General features: G+C 51.0%; 1 protein-coding gene across 2 annotated transcripts in view; it reads right to left on the bottom strand.

The window, feature by feature from the left end:
- LOC144762304 (exportin-5-like) overlaps positions 1-21947 on the bottom strand; it is a 2548278-nt gene that overhangs the window by 2239560 nt on the left and 286771 nt on the right. For both annotated transcript variants that reach the window (XM_078647452.1, XM_078647453.1), the window contains exons 6-7: positions 19338-19364; positions 2658-2684 (exon numbers count right to left, since the gene is read on the bottom strand). In XM_078647452.1, coding sequence (XP_078503578.1) covers positions 2658-2684; positions 19338-19364 — 54 coding nt within the window. The remainder of the gene's footprint in view (positions 1-2657; positions 2685-19337; positions 19365-21947) is intronic.

Below are 21947 nucleotides of genomic sequence, written 5' to 3'. Positions count from 1 at the left end.
AGCATCTTTCTTCCAGGCTCCTGGTTCGTCAACGAGGATCCCCGACGTCTTTTGAGACATATGCAGCTGCAGCCCCTGGGCTAGGTAACTTCGGCATTTCGGTGCCCCAGCATAGCCTCACTATCCAAGGGTCAGGATCCACTGTCGTTTTCTCCCTACCAGGTCGGGTTCGCCCGTGAACACTAACTTTACCTTTACTAGCTTCCATAGACTTTGTCCCGCATCCCGCGTGAGAGTGCACACTCTGCACCCGAGTCCCCTAGGCCTCCTAGAAGTAATCTAACGATTCTATAGTCAAGTCCTAGCGATTCCAAAGCCTATTAGTACTGTACTTACCTGCTAGTAATTTCGCATTCCACTTTTAGAGTATATGGTTTTTCGTGCCCCTCGGGCATTTGTATATACTGTGCTAACTTAAGTATTTTCGTAAGAGTTTTGTTGTGTGCCTAGCACCCTGTCCTCATAAAGAGTACAGGGTTGTTGTGATTCTAATAAATACACTGTTTATTTTCATAACACTTGTGTGGTGTCCTTTCACTGGGTGTTCAAGGGGTAATGTGATGGTAAAACAGCTGGCTTAACACGCCCTCTAGAGTCTTAGCCTTAGACTGCTCGTATCCATGCTACTAGGATAGCTGGTCTATAAGGTTGACTTACAACCAATCATCAATAAGGGTTGTTTGGACTGATATATAGTGATCACTAGAATAGTGAACACTGCACATCAGGCCAACTTCTCACACCGGGTCCTTGAAGGCTTCCTTCCCCTGGTCTGTGATACTCTTGAGCATGGGCAGGAACTGGCTTCTTGTCTGTATGGGGAGCAGTGTCTCGAGCAGGAAGTCTGCTTCTGGCTTCTCCTCTTCCAGCTTAACTCCATAGGCTGCTGCCGCCTTTCTGACCACCTCATTGTATGTCCCAATGTCATCCGGTGGTGAAGGTCTCGAGGGGTATGTTTCCACCGCCTCCTCAGGGTTTTCGGCCTCGATGTCCTGCCATTCCTGGTCTTGGGCCGTCGAGGAAGCTGAGCCGTAGCTTGACTGCTGTTCCCTGTAATCCCCTTCTGTGTAGTAGAGGTCTTCCTCCTCTTCGTGCTCCGAAGGTTCCGGAGTTTTCGGCGGCTCTTCGACGTCTAACTCCTCGAGCTCCTGTACCTCAGCGACGGTCGGTGCCGGCTTCGAGGGGATCTTGTAACTTCTCATTTTGTCATCGAAGTCCTTCTTTCTCTGAAGGATGTTCTCCATTTCGGCCTCGACCCTTCTTCTCTTTCTCTGCATCTCTGCGGCCTGTTTGTCTTCGAGTGTTTCGGCCGCCCTTTTCGGCGGCGCCGTCGAAGCTTTCTTCGGCTCCTTTTCTTTCGACGTCGAAGTCTAAGTCGAAGGCCCTTTTTCGGGGGCTTGCTTCGATGACCTTTGCTTTTCGCTGGTCATCGGCCTCCGGGAGTCCTTCTCGGAGGATCCGCTGGGCTCTTTTTCGGAGGATGCAGCTTCGGTCGTCGATTTGTTCGGCGCCGGTGCTCCTTTCGAGGCTCTGGGCTCAGACTTTCGAGAGTCTGCCTCTGGTTTTCGAGGCCCTGTGGGAGTTTTCGGGGTCGTAGACTCAGGCGTTTTCTTATCGGTCTCAGCGACCGTGAAGTCATCTGGGCCTTCGGCGATGTTGTCCTCGTCGCCTGTGGAGAGGCCAGGTTCATAAAGCGTCGGGGCTTGGCCCTTGCCCTGCATCGTGTAGTGAGCCGTCCTCGGTCTTTCTCGAACTCAGAGTGTCTTCGGCTTGAAGACGGAGCAGGCGTTGCAGTCTCTGCTCTCGTGGTCAATTGGCAGGCAGAGGTTGCAGACTGGATGCTGGTCTTTCTGTGCGAACTTGTGGTTGCAGTTCTTGCAGAATTTAAAGGGCGTCTTGTACATCCCTGTTCTCAGGGGGCCCCCTGTGTGCGCATTCCTCCAAGGACGACCAAGATTTCGAAGTTCTCTCCTTTCTTCGTCGTCTCTTCTCTAAAGGTCCTCTTCTCCCGATCTTCTCAGGTTTTCACCGTTGAAGATTTGCTGTATTTTCTCCTTTCCTCCTCAAAAACTTCTGGAGCTTCACGAGACGATCCAGACCCAACGGCAGAAAAAAGAATCTGAAGATGGCATCCAAGGGTGGTAGCTTCCGCCGACGTCACCGAAGGTACACCCAATGGTGGGACGTCGACGCCCACCTGGGCTACGAAAAAAAAAAAAAAAGGAGAAAAAAAGACTACGATTCCGGACCCAACCACCAGATTGCGGAATATGCACAGCATAGTGAATCCAGAAAGATTCCCGCTGCAAAAATATACATACACACATACACAGGTATTTCGGGATCTTCTTTATGAAAATAAAAGGAAAACGTTTGGTACAGGCAATAGCGAAATGCATGGGCAAGGGCCTACCAATGCAGTATAAATGTCTAACTGCTTGGCGGTCATTTATAAATTTGACAGAGTCCCTCCACCATGAAGGCAGAGTAATTTATTCAATCCCCCTAGTGGAACGACAGTCCATCCCCAAATAATAAATCATACCCAAAGTTATGTAAGCACACTATGTAAAAAGACAGTAAAAATGATTTCCTTTATTTAATGTGAAAGAACCATGACTTTACCCCCCACTCTAGTGTAGAAAAATAATGCGTACCTGTGATTGCCGAGTCCGATCGGATTTCTGAAAAAAGAAAATTAATTAAAGAATTAAGTCGTGAACAGAAAATCAACATGAAAACATTGTCAAGCACACACTGTTGCTTTCTTTACCTGTGGTGAATCACATCAGAGAACACAAGTTCAGGAAACACCATATTACAATGAAAGGCACAAGAAAAAGTAACATGCTTTCAGTCCTTTTCTGCATCATAGAATCTTCATTGAAGTCGTAAACAAACACTAGAATAATTATGCACTGCCTGCGTGGACCCATTAGCACATATGTACAATACATTTTAACTTCCCATGGGGAGTCATATCCATCTGATTTCATGATGTAGTACACCCTATGATATCCCATCAGAGGCTCATTTTCTTTTTCTGGGAGAACACAATAACTCAGAATACCAATTTCAAACCTGCATTGCTGCGTATTGCACAGAAAGGTGAAAATGTATTAAGAAGGAAAAAAGAAATGCAGACTAATATGGTTTCATTGTAAAGAAAGAAAAAAGGTCCTGTCCCTTTAGGAAACCATGAGATTTCTCTATGAACAGTCCACCATACTGGCAGTTTGCCTCGGAGAGCCAGTTTTTTTTTAGGTCGAGCCCTGAGCTAGCGCACAAGCACTGCTCTGGGGTTGATCTCGGGTAGTTGAGGATGGGAGAGAAGCCACGCCCACTCCCCCGCCCATCTTTTTCATTGGCTTGTGTCTTTGTCCTTTACTAAATGCTGCTTTCCATTTATTTATAGTCCCTCCCTATGACAGCCACGTCGTCATTTGTATCCTTACATGGTTACTGGCCCCTTTACTTCAAGTACTATTTTCTGCCATGCCTTCTCTCCCGCCCACAATGCAATAGGTCTCGCGTAAATGCGAGTCTTATTACATTGCCAATTTTATTTAGGACTTCTTACGTTGCAGAACCAGGACTACAAGTAACCTTTTCTTCTCCATCCTAGGATCTTCATTGATAGTCAAACACTAAGAATAGAATAGCAGCAAGCTTATCCAAGACTTAAAACTCCACAGCTGTTGCCAATGAAATATTCTGTGGGACTAGGCTGTAGGAATATGGAAATATGCCTCTTGTAGGCCTATTGTGAACACCGATGTATTTTCCCTCTGGTGCAGGTAAATGTCGTGAAGAGGGAACATTTAAAATTATTCCTTTTAGAACCATAGAAATTCACTGAAAAAAACATAGGTTCCCTCGAACAAAACCAGAGAAATGTGAACGTTATAGTTAGTAGAGCTAACTATAACTTGTGCCGACGCAATGCACTGCTGATTACGTCACATATTACATCACTCATGACATGGTCAGTGACATCACTGATGACATCATCCATGTGATAATCTGAAGCACCTCCTCACACCCTAATGAACAAGTTACTTACCTTCGGTAACGATATATCTGTAAGAAACAGTAGTTAGTATTAGATTCCTTACCTTAGAATATCCCCAGGCGTCAGTCTGGATCCGGAAACTTTTGCGTAGCAGTACCCCTGCGCGTCGGTAGGCGTCGTCTGCAGGCGTCCCCTGCGGCTCCGCGTCCGTCGTCGGCGTCGTGCGCCGTGATGACGTCGCTGGAGTATATAGACGCCGCCTCCGCGTGCTGACGTCAGTTCTTTGCACACAGCTTTTCCGCGCCAGAACACGCAGAGCCATGTAAGAACCAACACTGGTGCCATGCGAAACTAGGGCCCTGAAGGGGATGACCTTAACCCTATGTATCAGTTCGCAGAATGGGGAGGATGGGCGGGGCGGTAAGGAATCTAATACTAACTACTGTTTCTTACAGATATATCGTTACCGAAGGTAAGTAACTTGTTCATCTGAAAGAAACAGGTTAGTATTAGATTCCTTACCTTAGAATAGATACCCCAGCAATACCAACCCCGGAGGTGGGTCTGCGAACCAATACAGCCTACACCAGAAAGTCCTGGAGGACAGAACGGCCAAAGAAGCCATCCCTCCGGACTTGACTGTCCAGGCAGTAGTGCTTTGCAAACGTGTGCAGCGAGGCCCACGTAGCTGCCTGACAAATGTCCTGCAAGGGGACTCCCCGGCCCAGGGCAGTGGTAGCCGCCGTGGCCCGAGTGGAATGGGCTCTCAGCCCAACAGGAGGCTCCTTCCGAGCTAAAGAGTAACACGCTTTGATGCACAGGACTACCCACCGAGAGATGGTTCGTTTATGCACCGCCCTTCCCTTCTTCGCACCCACGTAGCCAACAAACAGTTGGTCATCCACCCGGAACTGGCGTGTGCGATCCATATAAAATGAAAGCGCACGTTTTGGGTCCAGACGATGGAGCCGCTCTTCATCCTTTGAAGGATGCGGAGGCGGGAAGAAGGAGGGCAAGGTGATGGACTGCCCGATGTGAAAAGCAGAAACTACTTTGGGCAGGAAAGAAGGTCTAGTTCTAAGAACCACCTTGTCTGGGTGAATGGACAAGAAAGGAGGTTTGACAGAAAGAGCCTGGAGCTCACTCACTCTCCTGGCAGAGGTGATGGCAACCAGGAAGGCCGTCTTCAAAGTCAGGAGACGGAGAGGACAGGAATGAAGCGGCTCAAAGGGAGCGCACATCAAGAAAGTCAGAACCAGGTTCAAGTCCCACTGAGGCATCACGAACGGAACAGGTGGATACATGTGCGTGATGCCCTTCAAGAATCTCGTTACAATAGGGGACTTGAACAAAGATGGCTGATCAGGGAGCCTTAAGAAGGCGGAAAGGGCAGAAAGGTAGCCCTTGATAGTGCCCAGAGCAGAGCCCTGCTGGGCAAGAGAGAAGAAAGAGGAGAACCTCGGAGAGAGGGGCAGAAAGGGGATCCACAGCCTTTGCTGTGCACCATGCCACAAATCTGTTCCACCGGCAGGCGTATACCGACTTTGTGGAGGGACGCCTGGCTGCCAGAATCACATCACAGACTTCAGGAGGCAAGTCAAATGGCCTCAACTGTCGCCGCTCAATCTCCACGCATGGAGGTGGAGACTGGACAGGTTCGGGTGGAGGACCGTCCCCTGCTGCTGCGACAGAAGGTCCTCCCGAAGGGGCAGGCGGATCGAGGGACCGACTGACATGCTGAGTAGCTCGGGATACCAGTACCTTCGAGCCCAGTCCGGAGCCACAAGGATAACTTGGGCCCGGTCGCGCCTGATCTTCTTCAGCACTCTGGGCAGAAGTGGTATAGGCAGAAAGGCGTACAACAGACCGCAGCTCCACTCGCGCCGAAAGGCGTCGCCGTGCGAGTGCCGTCTTGGAAACTCCAACGCGCAGAACTGATGACATTGCGCGTTCTCTTCTGTGGTGAATAGATCTAACCAAGGCTCTCCCCATTGCAGAAAGAGGCCTTTCGCCACGTCCGAGTTCAGATGCCATTCGTGATCCACCGAGCACTGACGGCTGAGTTCGTCCGCCCTGGCGTTCAGAGAACCTGCCAGGTGTTGAACCGTCAGAGTCACGCCCTGACGTTCCAGCCATTGCCAGAGACGCAGGGCCTCCTGGCAAAGGGTCCACGACCCCACTCCGCCCTGCTTGTTGCAGTACCACATGGCGGTGGTGTTGTCCGTGAACACCTGCACTACACTCCCGTTGACAAAGGGGAGGAATGCCTTCAGTGATAGGCGAATCGCCCGCAGCTCCAACATGTTGATATGGAGCCGGGACTCCGCCGGAGACCAGATGCCTCTGATCTCCGCCTCTCCCAAGTGGCCTCCCCAGCCCTGGAGGGACGCGTCCGTCACAACTACGTGCTCCGGTTGGGGAAGGGAGAGGGATCTGCCTCTGACCCAATCGCGGTCCGTAAGCCACCACTGCAACTGTCTCGCAGTGCCCTCCGAGATCAGGACATGGTCGGATAGGTTGCCTTGATGCTGGGCCCACTGAAACTTCAGGTCCCACTGCAGAGCCCGCATCCGCCACCGGGCGTGATGCACCAGAAGGATGCAGGAAGCCATCAGCCCCAGCAGCCGCAGCGTCAACCTGACCGAGACCCGGGATAATGGCTGAAAGATGGGAATCAAAGCCTGTATATCCCGGACCCGCCGTTCCGGAGGATAAACCCGAAACTGCGCCGAGTCGAGAACCGCTCCGATGAAGAGGAGCTTTTGAGAGGGACACAGGTGTGATTTCGGCACATTGATGGAAAACCCCAGCTCGTGCAGGAGGTCTGCCGTCATCTGAAGGTGGTGGACGACTGTCTGGGGCGAGCCCGCCTTCAACAACCAGTCGTCGAGGTAGGGGAAGACTGAAACCCCCAACCGGCGCAGATGAGCTGCGACCACCGCCATCACTTTCGTGAACACCCGTGGGGCGCTGGTAAGGCCGAATGGGAGCACGATAAACTGAAAGTGCTCGTGGCCTACCGTGAACCGTAGGTAACGCCGGTGGGCCGGCAGGACGGGGATGTGAAAATACGCATCCTGCAAGTCCAACGCGACCATCCAGTCTTGCGGGTCTAGAGCAGCCAAGACCTGAGCCAAAGTCAACATCTTGAACTTCTCCTTCCGGAGGAAGCCGTTGACGTTCCGTAGATCCAAGATAGGACGCAGGCCCCCCTTGTCCTTCTTGGGTACCAGAAAGTAGTGGGAATAGCAACCACACCCTACTTCTGGCCCAGGAACGCGCTCGATGGCCCCCTTGGCCAAGAGGGCCGTAACTTCCTCCTGCAGAAGTGTCAAGTGGTCCCCCGACACACGGTGGTTCTGCGGTGGCATGGCTGGAGGAGTGGTCTCGAAGGGGAGGGAGTAGCCCCTTCGGACAAGCTGCAGCACCCACCTGTCCGATGTGATAGTGCGCCAGCGGGAGTGGTGATGGCGAACCCTGCCACCCACTGGCGTCACATGGGCCTGAAAGCACGGACTAGGAGGATTTGGAGGCTGTTGCTGCGGGGGGAGGTGTGGTCTGACCTCGCCGTTGTCCCCGACCGCCTCCACGGCGGAATCCACGGCCGCCACCGCGTTGAGAAGTGTTCTGCGGTGCGTGGCTGGCAGCACGTGTGGGACCGCCCCTTCCTTGGCCACGAAAGGAGCGAAGCGAACCCGTTTGCTGGCGCTGGGTCGAAAGACCCAAGGACTTGGCCGTGACCCTGGAGTCCTTGAAGCGCTCCAGCGCGTGGTCCGCCTTGTCGCCAAACAGGCGACTGCCATCGAACGGCATGTCCATCAAAGTATTTTGGACATCTGCCGAAAAATTGGCGGATCTCAGCCAGGCGTGGCGACGAATCGCCACCGTCGTGGACATCGCTCTGCCCAGCGAGTCGGTCGTATCAAGACCACACCTGATGGAATATCTTGCTGCATCTCGGCCTTCAATCATAGCCTTGCCGAGCTTTACCCGTACCTCCTGCGGGCATTCAGGCAGCAACTCCGCGACCGTATCCCACAGAGAGTGGGTGTAGCGGCCCAAGAGGCATGCGGTGTTGCAAGACCGCAGTCCCAAACTCAGGGACGAGAAGACCTTCTTTCCATACTGGTCGTACCTCTTAGATTCCCGGTCGGGCTGGGCCGACGGGAATGCGGTCTGGGAAGTTGAGGCCTGGATCACCAGACTCTCAGGGGTGGGATGGGTGGACAGGAACTTGGGGTCGTCCGGACACGGACGGTGGCGTCTGGCCACGTTCCTATCAACAGGCGAACCTGAAGCGGGCCTGGACCATGTGCCCAAAAGAACGTCTGTCAAGGCTTCGTTGAACGGCAGCAGAGGCTCCTGCGGGCATGCCTGCGGTTTGAAGACCTCGGTGAGGATGTTAGGCCTCACGACCGCGACGGGGAGCTCAAGGTGTAAGGCCTTGGCAGCCCTCATCAACACCACTGAATAAGCAGCCCCAGCCTCCGAAGCCACAGTAGGAGGCGAGACAAAACCAGGGTTAGGAGAGTCGTCCAGACCACTGGCGTCACCCAAGTCACCTGTCCAGTCCACGTCGTACTGACACTCGCGGGTCAGAGCGTCCTCAGACGCCTCCCAACCCTCTCCATAATCTACATCCTCACCATATTCTGAGTCAACGATGTAGACCGGCTCCTCGGGGTCAATGGGCCCCATCGGCGCCGGACTCGGCGTCGGGCGACGCCGGTCCGACTCCGCGTCCGGCGTTGGAGAGGGAATGGGGGTGGCGCCGCCCGGAGCCGGAGCCCCGACGCCGGCCGGAGCCGGCGTCGGAGGCCCGGCGCCGCGCGGAGGCGGCACCACGGGTTGCCCCGATGGAATCGGCGGCGGAGAGGCCGGTGGACCAGCCGGCGTCGACCCTGAAGGGCCCAGCGGCGCCGGGGCCGGAGCCGCCGGCGGCGTCGGGGCCGGAGCACCCGACGGCATCGGGGCAGGAGCACCCGAACCGCTCGGGCCCCCGGACGGGACCACCGGGCCAGCAGGCGCCGTAGGCCCCGTCGGAGGAGACAGTGCCCTCATGGCCATGAGGAGTTCCTCTATCTCCTCGCGCGACGCGCCTTGCCCAGGGACCGTCGGGTATGGAGCAGGCAGCGTCGGCGACCCACGCGGAGCCGCAGGGGTGGGGCCACCCGAACCCCCGGCCGCATCGCGCGAGCGTCGGGGGGAGTCGGGGGTACGATGACGACGCCCCGACTTCTTGTGTTTCTTACCTGAGGAACCAGAGGAGTGGTGACGACTTCCGGAGCGCTCGTGGTGGCTCCGCGACCGCTCTCTCGACCGCTCCCTCGACCTCCGGCCGGACCGGGACCGCTCTCGACGCGGGGCCGACACCCGGAGCTCGAGTAGCTTGCGGGACCGCTCCCGTCTAGCCTTACTCGTCAAGGCCCGGCAGTCGACGCAGGAGTCCACGTCGTGGTCCGGGCCCGGGCACCGGAGGCAGAGTCGGTGGTGGTCCGTGACCGACATCGTGCGGTCACACCCGTCACAATTCTTAAAACCGGGCATCCTACCGGCACCTTAAGAAGTAGATAGTAATTCAAAAACTTTGGTCAAAAGACCGGAGTACTGCTCTTCGGATCTGCGCTAACTGGCGCGGAAAAAAGAAGAACTGACGTCAGCGCGCGGAGGCGGCGTCTATATACTCCAGTGACGTCATCACGGCGCACGACGCCGACGACGGACGCGGAGCCGCAGGGGACGCCTGCAGACGACGCCTACCGACGCGCAGGGGTACTGCTACGCAAAAGTTTCCGGATCCAGACTGACGCCTGAGGATATTCTAAGGTAAGGAATCTAATACTAACCTGTTTCTTTCAGATATAACCTTTGTGTAGGAGAGTAGGGTCTGCAATCCTATGATCACCCAGATTTTTGCTTTTTGCTGCACTGGTTTACGACTTTCCCTGGCTGTGGGCCTGCTAATCAGACCCACAGCCTAGCTGTTCTCTCTATCCAAATTGTACTCAGGTACTGAATTGGCACTGGGCCCTCTCCAAGTCCCTATACCCAGGGCTGAGGTGTACCCAGAAGTCTCCCAGGGGCTGAAGCATGTATTATGCCACCCCTGGGCTGACTAACTAAACTGACACAACTGGCTGCTTGACAGCTGGGGCAAGGTGGTGTACTCACCCTTTGCTTTAGATATAGTATACCTATATCTAACCCTAAAATGGACACACAGATCTCCTATCAGTCACTCCTATGGCAGGCCTTAACAATCCTGAAGGCAGAGTGCTTGGAATCGTGTGAGATGGTGCTCTGGCATGAGCTGAGCCTGTCTGCGGCTTTCGGGATCCATCCCTTAGCCGTTTCCATGATATCGCATACCATATACTCTTAAGTGCATTATAATCCTCGCGGTTATATGCCAACTCTGGTATCGCTTTATCAAAACATGTCGAGTAAGGTGTCATACGAATTGGAATACTAACCCCTCGCCAATTCTGGCGACGGGGTTAGCATTCCACCCTTCTAGAGGGACACGACATGTATGTAGCCCCTAACCCCGATAAAGTCAAACAGAGCCTCAGCTCCACAAAATGGATGCTGCCACCGAGACACAAGTCTGCCCTCCTGCTGCTGGGAGTCCTCCCAGAGCAGGAGATAAGGACAAAGGGTTTCCTGCCAGGGGCGGTGCCAGCACCGTCCCAGACAAGGTTTTGTGTATTGTAGGTAGGCAGGGCTTTAGAGGAAGGTGACTGCACGTGGCACCCCGGTGCTCACTGTGCATAGGCTGGCTGGAACCAGTTCCAGGGTCAGTCCAGACCCTGTGCTGGGGAAAAGCCCGCCAAGGAAGTGGGTGTAACCACCCCCCTCCTAGTCCCACCCCTAGGGCAGGACTTAGTCGCGTGCCAGCCCCTTTTTACAGGATAAAGGTAGGAACTGGCCCCCTTCCAAATCAGATCATCTTTGAATCCTGAAACTACTTTCCACGAAAGGAACTCAAGACTTCTTCCTAAGATTTCTCCCTTGTGACTAAGGAGTAGTCACCCTGCATCCGCAGGCACCATCTTAAGAACACTGCGGTCTGCTGCAAGTCTCTCCTCCGGATCAAGACTGCCCAGCTCGACGAGAACCGGCTTCCCTGGCACCTCTGACCTCTACCTGCATCATCAGTCACGCTGAGATTCGTGGGTGTGACGAGACCTCGAGGGACCGGCCATCTTCAAGACTGCACGACTTCTTTCCAGCAAGCCCGCCGAGTAATTTCCTGGTGAGTGCTTTGGGGTCCGAGAAGCCCCGACCCTGAGCAGCTCCAGCACCGAAGTGCAGCCTCCCAGCATCTCCACGATCGGCGTGGGGCCCTTCTGCTTTTTGCTGCTCACCGCGTTGTTTGGCTACTAGCCCGCTGGCTTGTGGCCTTCTGAACGACGCCCGACGACATCACTGCTGCTGGCCTGGTTGCTCCAGACTGGCTCTTGCTCCCTTCCAGAAGAGGAGCACCCCGGACCCTCCTGGTCCACTCAAGACGCCATTTTGAGTCCACCGCGTGGGCTTGAATTAGCCAAGGCTTTGTTGCCCAATCCTGGGTTCTTCGACGCCGACAGCTTCATCCATCATGGGACAGCTCGCCCCTCCATCCTGGTCGCCGACAACGCCTCCTGGTCCGTGAGATCTGCAGAGCCCAGCGTCGCCCACTCACCTAGCCGAGGTGACTACCATCCGGTGCCCACCTGGTGCCCCCTGACTACTGGCTAGTAGTCACGAACTTGGTCCCCTCTGCTTTCAGGTATCATCCATCTTCGAGATCCAGGCTTGGATCCCCTCGAACTCTCTTCACTGGTCGCCTGCCAGCATCTTTCTTCCAGGCTCCTGGTTCGTCTACGAGGATTCCCGACGTCTTTTGAGACATATGCAGCTGCAGCCCCTGGGCTAGGTAACTTCGGCATTTCGGTGCCCCAGCATAGCCTCACTATCCAAGGGTCAGGATCCACTTTTGTTTTCTCCCTACCAGGTCGGGTTCGCCCGTGAACACTAACTTTACCTTTACTAGCTATCATAGACTTTGTCCCGCATCCCGCGTGAGAGTGCACACTCTGCACCCGAGTCCCCTGGGCCTCCTAGAAGTAATCTAACGATTCCCTAGTCAAGTCCTAGCGATTCCAAAGCCTATTAGTACTGTACTTACCTGCTAGTAATTTCGCATTCCACTTTCAGAGTATATGGTTTTTCGTGCCCCTCGGGCATTTGTATATACTGTGCTAACTTAAGTATTTTCGTAAGAGTTTTGTTGTGTGCCTAGCACCCTGTCCTCATAAAGAGTACAGGGCTGTTGTGATTCTAATAAATACACTGTTTATTTTCATAACACTTGTGTGGTGTCCTTTCACTGGGTGTTCAAGGGGTAATGTGATGGTAAAACAGCTGGCTTAACACGCCCTCTAGAGTCTTAGCCTTAGACTGCTCGTATCCATGCTACTAGGATAGCTGGTCTATAAGGTTGACTTACAACCAATCATCAATAAGGGTTGTTTGAACTGATATATAGTGATCACTAGAACAGTGAGCACTGCACATCAGGCCAACTTCTCACATTGGTGGCAGCGGTGGGATTTGAGCTTGCTGTTGTTTTACCACACATATCCTAAGAATATCTTGTGAAAGATCACATAAGTACTAAAGGTACATATAACTTAGCCTAGAATACTCTTGAGTTCTACTGAACCAGCTGTTGTAGCTCATAGGGCCTAGCACACCCTAAACTACAACTCTAGCAAGGGATCAGTAGGCAAACATATAGTGTAGGTAAGTGCACCACTTACACCTCACTAGAAAAGCATGTCTACCCATGGAGAGTCTTCAGAGACTCCCCTTGTGGTTATTGACCCTCCACAGGTCACTTCAAGATATGCAGCTCTCAGTTTCCAGGAGATGAGACAGGTGTGTACCTCCAGGAAACTGAAACAGGGGTCTAACCCCACCATTCCCTTTCTGATAGGACTCTTAGAGGCCTATGATACGAGAAAGCTTTCTCAGCTAGATGGGAATATGCCAGCCTTAGAGGGTACCACTGGGGATCCAGACCTCCACAACACTGTAAATGCAGTTGAAGGGGAGGATCCTGAGGAACTCTCTGGGGATGAGGTAGACAAAGGTCTTGAGGTAGTCAGAAGGCTAACTAGGGCCAACTTAGACCTACTTGGGGAAGGATCTGGGGGACCCCTAGTACTGACCCTGATGAGGCCTAACCTTGGAGTTAGGAGAAATAGATCTCCTTCTAGGGACTCCATTAGATCTCTGCACTCTAATGCCTCTTCTCAGGGGAGAAGGAACTCTCCCCAGAGGAGATTGACTTCCCCTCAGAGAAGAGAGCATGAAGCAAGGATGAGACAAGCTAAACTGAGGATTGAAAGGGAAGAAATTGCCCTGGCCAAAGAGAAGCTTGCCTTGGCTAGAGAGCAGCAGATGAGTGGGTTAGCTCCCACTGGTGGCAGCAATCTCCCAAGAGATAGAGAGAAGGGTTTAGATACTAAACACCTGACAAAGATAGTGCCCCCCTTTAAGCAAGGGGATGACATCCAGAAATGGATGGCTGCTTTGGAGAGGGCCTGCACTGTGCAGTGCATTCCCCAAAGTCAGTGGGCAGCTATACTGTGGCTCTCCTTTGATGGTAAAGGTAGAGATAAGCTCCTCACTACAAGAGTGGAGGATGCTAATGATTACCAAGTCCTGAAAAATGCACTGGTTGATGGGTTTGGCTTAACCACTGAGCAGTACAGGTTGCTGTTCAGAGACACCCAGAAAACTCAGTCTCAGGACTGGTCTGACTTTGTTGATTGTGCCACTAAGGCTTTGGAAGGCTGGCTACTGGGTAGCAAGGTTACTGACTTCACAGGATTGTATAATCTTATTATGAGAGAGCAAGTCTTAAATAATTGTCAGAACCAGTTATTACACCAGCACCTGGTAGACTCTGATCTGACCTCTCCACAAGAATTGGGTAAGAGGGCAGACAAATGGGTCAGAACCAGGATCAGGCCCAAGAACCAAGGTGGTGACCAGAAAAAGGAATCAACCAAGCCTCAAGAGAAGGGTGGGAATAAATCTCCAGATCAAACCACATCAGGGCCCCAAAAATCCTCTATGGGGGGTGGGTCCCAGAATCCTTCCAATAACCAGAAGAAGCCTTACTGTTATCCCTGTAAACAGGTGGGTCATTTAAAAACTGACAGCAGTTGCCCAAAGAATAACAATAAGGAGAACATACCCCCAGGTAACATTCCCAAACCTCCTGTTACTACTAGTAGTAATCCCCCAGGTGGTGGGAGTGCCCCCAAGAATTTGGGTGCATTTACTTTGGGAGTTCCTGGGGACTCTGGCCTAACCAGGTCCCCAAACTCAGATACTCTTGTCTGTGAGACTGGCATGGGGTTTGCCAACTTCACAACTTGTCCCAACACTTTGGGCAAGTACAGACAGGAGCCCCTCATCAATGGAATGAAAGTTGAGGCCTATAGAGATACAGGGGCTAGCATCACCATGGTGACTGAGAGTCTAGTCCCCTCAAGGCAACTTTTACCTGGTGCCACATAACAGGTGGTAAACATTGATGGAGTGAAGAAAACTCATCCCATGGCAGTAGTAAATCTCAGCTGGGGAAGTGTCACTGGCCCCAAGAGAGTGGCAGTGTCATCCAACTTGCCTGTAGATTGCCTACTGGGGAATGATTTAGAGACCTCAGCCTGGGCTGAGGTAGAGCAAGAAACCCATTCTAGAATGGTAAACTTCCATGGTAAGGTTAGTGGGGCAGTGATAGCCACAGCCCCAGTCCAAGATGTCCTCCCTGAACAGGTCAGGAGGGCTGTGCCAGTCACAGCCCAATCTCAGACAACTTCCTTCCCAGAACAGGTTGTCAAGGCTGTGATGGTCACAGCCCACACCCAAACTGAGCCCCCTCCTGAAAAGGTTGGGAGAGTTGTGATGGCCACAGCTCAAACTCAGACAGATAATAGTGTTGTGAAGCCTGAAACTATGGATCACTCCACTCAGACAGAGAGTATTGAGGAGGAAGAGAAATCTCCCTCCCACCAGACTCTAGGAAAGGATCAGCCTCCTCAGGGAACTGATCTGACCCCTTGTGAAGAAACTGCCACAGAGGTAGTCAGGCCTAGCCTGGCAGAACCCCTGATGTCAGTGGACCCTTCCAAGGTGGGACCCAGTCTGGAGCAGGTAACCTGCCCCTCTCTACCCTGCCTCAGTCAGCCCAGGGCTGTAGAGGTCAGGGAGGCCAGTGTTGGACCCCAAAGGGCCCCCTGTCCAAAAGAACCCCCCAATCAGCAGATTAAGGGCACTGAAGCTAGTAGTCCTAGCCAAGTGAAAATAAAACAAACTCCTGAGGGATCCCCCTTAAATTTAGTTAGGGACCTCCCACAGATGGACACTGTTGGGCACAGCCAAACTTGGGACCTGAGGGCCCCAGACCTGACCTGTCCCTCCAGTAAGCCAAACAGAGGGACCCAACCTCCAGCTGTAGGTAAGCCAGAGGTTGACCCTGAGAGCCCAAAACAACTCAGTCTGGGAAAGAAAGGCCTCTATGGGGGATAGTGATTGGAGGAAGCTGAGCCCAAAATTAGTGGAGCCTCACTTCAGTACTCCATTTCAGCACCAGCCTTTTACTTTGCCAAAACACACCACAGGTAGAGATTCCCTATGGTGGAGACCCTCAGACACCCTTAGGGTGAGGGATTGCTTAGTGGACCATGAGATAGGGGGTAACCATGCCAGTGCTGGTACTTCCTTATATGGCCACTCAGGCAATATAGGCTTACCTGGCAAGGCTAGCCTTATCTCCTTTCGTTGGGGGGGGGGGGGGGGGTTATGTAGGAAGGTAGATCCCTGACTATGGTTGCCCCCAACTTTTTGCCTGGTGTTTTGCTGGTTTTCTGACTTAGTTGACCTGGGGCCCTGCTATTCAGGACCCCAGGCCTACTGCTCTCTCTGTAAAATGGATTCCATGTACCCTAGGTACATATCCAATTGGATACTGAGTCACCTTATCAGTCCCTGTACAGTGTACCTTAGGTACCCAGGGCATAGGTGTACCCAGGGCCTACCAGGGGCTGCAGCATGTATTATGCCACCCCTGGCTGGCCATCCAAATCTGACACAACTGACTGCTTGACAGCTGGGGCAAGGTGGTGTAATCACCCCTTGCTTTAGATATAGTATACCTATATCTAACCCTAAAATGGACACACAGATCTCCTATCAGTCACTCCTATGGCAGGCCTTAACAATCCTGAAGGCAGAGTGCTTGGAATCGTGTGAGATAGTGCTCTGGCATGAGCTGAGCCTGTCTGCGGCTTTCGGGACCTATCCCTTAGCCGTTTCCATGATATCGCATACCATATACTCTTAAGTGCATTATAATCCTCGCGGTTATATGCCAACTCTGGTATCGCTTTATCAAAACATGTCGAGTAAGGTGTCATACGAATTGGAATACTAACCCCTCGCCAATTCTGGCGACGGGGTTAGCATTCCACCCTTCTAGAGGGACACGACATGTATGTAACCTGTAAACCCGGTTAAAGTCAGACAGAGCCTTAGCATCCACAAAATGGATGCTGCCACCGAGACACAAGTCTGCCCTCCTGCTGCTGGGAGTCCTCCCAGAGCAGGAGGCAAGGACAAAGGGTTTCCTGCCAGGGGCGGTGCCAGCACCGTCCCAGACAGGGTTTTGTGTATCCTAGGTAGGCAGGGCTTCAGAGGAAGGTGACTGCAAGTGGCACCCCGGTGCTCACTGTGCATAGGCCGGCTGAAACCAGTTCCAGGGGCACTCCAGCCCCTGGCCTGGGGAAAGCCCGCCAAAGGAGAGGGGTGTAACCACCCCCCTCCTGGTCCCACCCATAGGGCAGGACTTAGTCGCGTGCCAGCCCCCTTTTCCCAGATAAAGGTAGGAGCAGGCCCCCTTCCAAATTAGATCATCTTTGGAATCAAGACACGACTTTCTGCGAAAGGACTTCAAGATTTCTTCTTCAAGATTCTCCCTTGTGACTAAGGAGTAGTCACCCTGCATCCGCAGGCACCATCCTAAGAACACTGCGGTCTGCTGTAAGTCCTTCCTCCGGAATCCGACTGCCCAGCTCGACAAGACCCGGCTTCCCTGGCACCTCCGACCTCTACTCACCTCTACAGCCAAGCTGAGAACCGTGAGTGCGACGAGACCTCAAGGGACCGACTATTGCCAAGACTGCACGACTTCTTCACAGCAAGCCCGCCGAGTAATCTCCTGGCGAGTGCTTTGGGGTCCGAGAAGCCCCAACCCTGAGCAGCTCCAGCACCGAAGAGTAGCCCCCCAGCATCTCCACGATCGGCGTGGGGCCCTTCTGCTTTTTGCTGCTCACCGCGTTGTTTGGCTACTAGCCCGCTGGCTTGTGGCCTTCTGAACGACGCCCGACGACATCACTGCTGCTGGCCTGGTTGCTCCAGACTGGCTCTTGCTCCCTTCCAGAAGAGGAGCACCCCGGACCCTCCTGGTCCACTCAAGACGCCATTTTGAGTCCACCGCGTGGGCTGGAATTAGCCAAGGCTTTGTTGCCCAATCCTGGGTTCTTCGACGCCGACAGCTTCATCCATCGTGGGACAGCTCGCCCCTCCATCCTGGTCGCCGACAACGCCTCCTGGTCCGTGAGATCTGCAGAGCCCAGCGTCGCCCACTCACCTAGCCGAGGTGACTACCATCCGGTGCCCTCCTGGTGCCCCCTGACTACTGGCTAGTAGTCACGAACTTGGTCCCCTCTGCTTTCAGGTATCATCCATCTTCGAGATCCAGGCTTGGATCCCCTCGAACTCTCTTCACTGGTCGCCTGCCAGCATCTTTCTTCCAGGCTCCTGGTTCATCTACGAGGATTCCCGACGTCTTTTGAGACATATGCAGCTGCAGCCCCTGGGCTAGGTAACTTCGGCATTTCGGTGCCCCAGCATAGCCTCACTATCCAAGGGTCAGGATCCACTTTCGTTTTCTCCCTACCAGGTCGGGTTCGCCCGTGAACACTAACTTTACCTTTACTAGCTATCATAGACTTTGTCCCGCATCCCGCGTGAGAGTGCACACTCTGCACCCGAGTCCCCTGGGCCTCCTAGAAGTAATCTAACGATTCCCTAGTCAAGTCCTAGCGATTCCAAAGCCTATTAGTACTGTACTTACCTGCTAGTAATTTCGCATTCCACTTTCAGAGTATATGGTTTTTCGTGCCCCTCGGGCATTTGTATATACTGTGCTAACTTAAGTATTTTCGTAAGAGTTTTGTTGTGTGCCTAGCACCCTGTCCTCATAAAGAGTACAGGGCTGTTGTGATTCTAATAAATACACTGTTTATTTTCATAACACTTGTGTGGTGTCCTTTCACTGGGTGTTCAAGGGGTAATGTGATGGTAAAACAGCTGGCTTAACACGCCATCTAGAGTCTTAGCCTTAGACTGCTCGTATCCATGCTACTAGGATAGCTGGTCTATAAGGTTGACTTACAACCAATCATCAATAAGGGTTGTTTGGACTGATATATAGTGATCACTAGAACAGTGAGCACTGCACATCAGGCCAACTTCTCACACCTTGGCATTAACATATATAAAATATATTTAAACTTTAGAGAAACACACGTTCACTGGATGATGTCATCATTGATGTCATTTGAGATGTCATCATTGATGTCATCAGTGAGGTCACTGACCATGTCATGAGTGATGTAATATGTGACGTCATCAGCAGTGCATTGTGGGGGCACGAGTTATAGTTAGCTCTACTAACTATAACGTTCGAATTTCTCTGGTTTTCTATGAGTGAAATGTCAGCCTAACTATAACGCCCCTGAAACCTATGTTTTTTCAGGGAAAAAATAAATAAATATATATATATATATATATATATATATATATACACACACACACACACACACACACACACACACACACACACACACACACACACGTATATATACATATATACATACACAGGTATTTCGGGATCTTCTTTATGAAAATAAAAGGAAAACTTTTGGTACAGGCAATAGCGAAATGCATGGGCAAGGACCTACCAATGCAGTCTAAATGTCCAACTGCTTGGCGGTCATTTATAAATTTGACAGAGTCCCTCCACCATGAAGGCAGAGTAATTTATTCAATCCCCCCTAGTGGAACGACAGGCCATCCCCAAATAATAAATCAGACCCAAAGTTATGTAAGCACACTATGTAAAAAGACAGTAAAAATGATTTCCTTTATTTAATGTGAAAGAACCATGACTTTACCCCCCACTCTAGTGTAGAAAAATAATGAGTACCTGTGATTGCTGAGTCCGATCGGATTTCTGAAAAAATAAAATTAATTAAGTAGTGAACAGAAAATCAACATGAAAACATTGTCAAGCACACACTGTTGCTTTCTTTACCTGTGGTGAATCACACCAGAGAACACAAGTTCAGGAAACACCATATTACAATGAAAGGCACAAGAAAAAGTAACATGCTTTCAGTCCTTTTCTGCATCATAGAATCTTCATTGAAGTCGTAAACACTAGAATAATTATGCACTGCCTGCGTGGACCCATTAGCACATATGTACAATACATTTTAACTTCCCATGGGGAGTCATATCCATCTGATTTCATGATGTAGTACACCCTATGATATCCCATCAGAGGTTCATTTTCTTTTTCTGGGAGAACACAATAACTCAAAATACCAATTTCAAACCTGCGTTGCTGCCTATTGCAGGTGAAAATGTATTAAGAACGAAAAAAGAAATGCAGCCTAATAGGTTTTCATTGTAAAGAAAGAAAAAAGGTCCTGTCCCTTTAATAAACCATGAGATTTCTCTATGAACAGTGCACCATACTGGCAGTTTGCCTCTGAGAGCCAGTTTTTTTTTAGGTCGAGCCCTGAGCCAGCGCACAAGCACTGCTCTGGGGTTGATCTCGGGTAGTTGAGTACGGGAGAGAAGCCCCGCCCATCTTTTTCATTGGCTTGTGTCTTTGTCCTTTACTAAATGCTGCCTTTCATTTATTTAGAGTCCCTCCATATGACAGCCACGTCGTCATTTGTATCCTTACATGGTTACTGGCCCCTTTACTTCAAGTACTATTTTCTGCCATGCCTTCTCGCCCCCCCAACTCGCCCACAATGCAATAGGTCTCGCGTAAATGCGAGTCTTATTACATTGCAAATATTTTTTTCATGACATCTTACGTTGCAGAACCAGGACTACAAGTAACCTTTTCTTCTCCATCGTAGGATCTTCATTGATAGTCAAACACTAAGAATAGAATAGCAGCAAGCTTATCCAAGCCTTAAAACTCCACAGCTGTTGCCAATGAAATATTCTGTGGGAGTAGGCTGTAGGAATATGGAAATATGCCACTTGTAGGCCTATTGTGAACACCGATGGATTTTCCCTCTGGTGCAGGTTAATTTCGTGACGAGGTAACATCTAAAATTATTCCTTTTAGATCAAGTGTGCATCTAAGATCTAATATTCGTCTGAATCCTCTTTTTTGTCTCTTTTTCATTATGAGAAAATATCTGAAAATATCTGAAATATACTCCTAGACCTTTATGGCCGATGGAACGGGTTTGATGGCTCCTTTTTAATATTAGGACGGAAGTGTCATTCCAGGGGACATATAGCTGGTGCTTTGCAGTTGGATTACATGGGATTGGACAACAATGGAATTGAAAAGCTGTAAATATCCACAATATACAATATTTAGCACTCTTTTGACTTTTGTGATTGGAGTCCACAAGCAGCTGGGGGGGTGGGGGCTTATGATGTCACTGCCTTGTATAAGATTATTGTAATTCTCAAGAAGTCGGAGATTTTAAATGGGTTGTCTTTGGTTTTGATGAGCATTGGAATGGGCGTTTCTGAATACTGCTGTGGTCATTGGTGATTAAGATACCAACAATGGGCCTCAACTCTATGCTGGTAGTAACTATGATCTTGTGATCTGTATTGTGATTGAAAGACATATCTTCAGCTTTTCGAACCAACTGCTTTCAATGTCTCTACCTCATTTTTAATCTTTTGCATTTCCTCCTCTGCGTGCTGGCAGAACCAAGATTTTCCAGAAAAGAGCAAGCTCATGATTTTTAATTGTGCTCTAGTTTTTGAGTAGCTGATAAAAAGCCATAAGATCGCCTTATGGATATCCCATGCAATATCCAGTTGTCCAATCTACTGTAGCACTAATTATCTGATAGACCACCAATACACTTTCTTGCAGCATCTCATTAGTTTCATGCTGACTGTGTTTTGGAAGATCTTCAACGAAGGACTGCATTCCTCAGCATAATTCACACTGATGACGACCAAGAAGTGCAGCATCACTTGCATTTTCAATACCATAGGCTACAGTTCCACACTTTTCTACCATCAGCATCTATTTTAATTTCTCACTCTGGATGAGCTGTGGCTTCCAGAACTGATGCATATCTTTTTGTCACAGAGATTACTAAAACTGAGTCCGGTTTCGGTTCGGACCTCAAAAACTCAGGGTCATGCGGAGCTGGGTTATATATTTTAAGCAATTTTGGTGTCGCTGCTCTACCAGTGGCAGGTTGTACATTTCATTCCTCCACTATTTTCAGAAGACCTGGAAACCATGGCAAAAGAGGATCAGGAGCAGCTCTATTTTTCAAGGTTTCATGTATTGCCAAAACAGTAGACTGTGGATAATCTAGAGACATATTCAACATAGATATTGTATAAATAACACCTCTTGGAAGATTGTGATGTCCTCCTCTGGAGAGTATCTAGAGGAGGAAGCCGCTGGCAAAGTTAGACTACACGATGTAGAGCCATCTGTAGTCATGGAGAGTGTTACTGATATTGTTGGAGATCTGAATATTTTCCTTCTTTCTGGAGAGCGGCTTGGAGAGGGGGAATTATTGTCGCC

The sequence above is a fragment of the Lissotriton helveticus genome, chromosome 6, assembly GCF_964261635.1.
Source record: "Lissotriton helveticus chromosome 6, aLisHel1.1, whole genome shotgun sequence".
NCBI classification, from domain to species: Eukaryota; Metazoa; Chordata; class Amphibia; order Caudata; family Salamandridae; genus Lissotriton; species Lissotriton helveticus.
The sequence above is the reverse complement of the archived record's forward strand: the minus strand, read 5'-3'. Positions and strand labels throughout refer to the sequence as shown.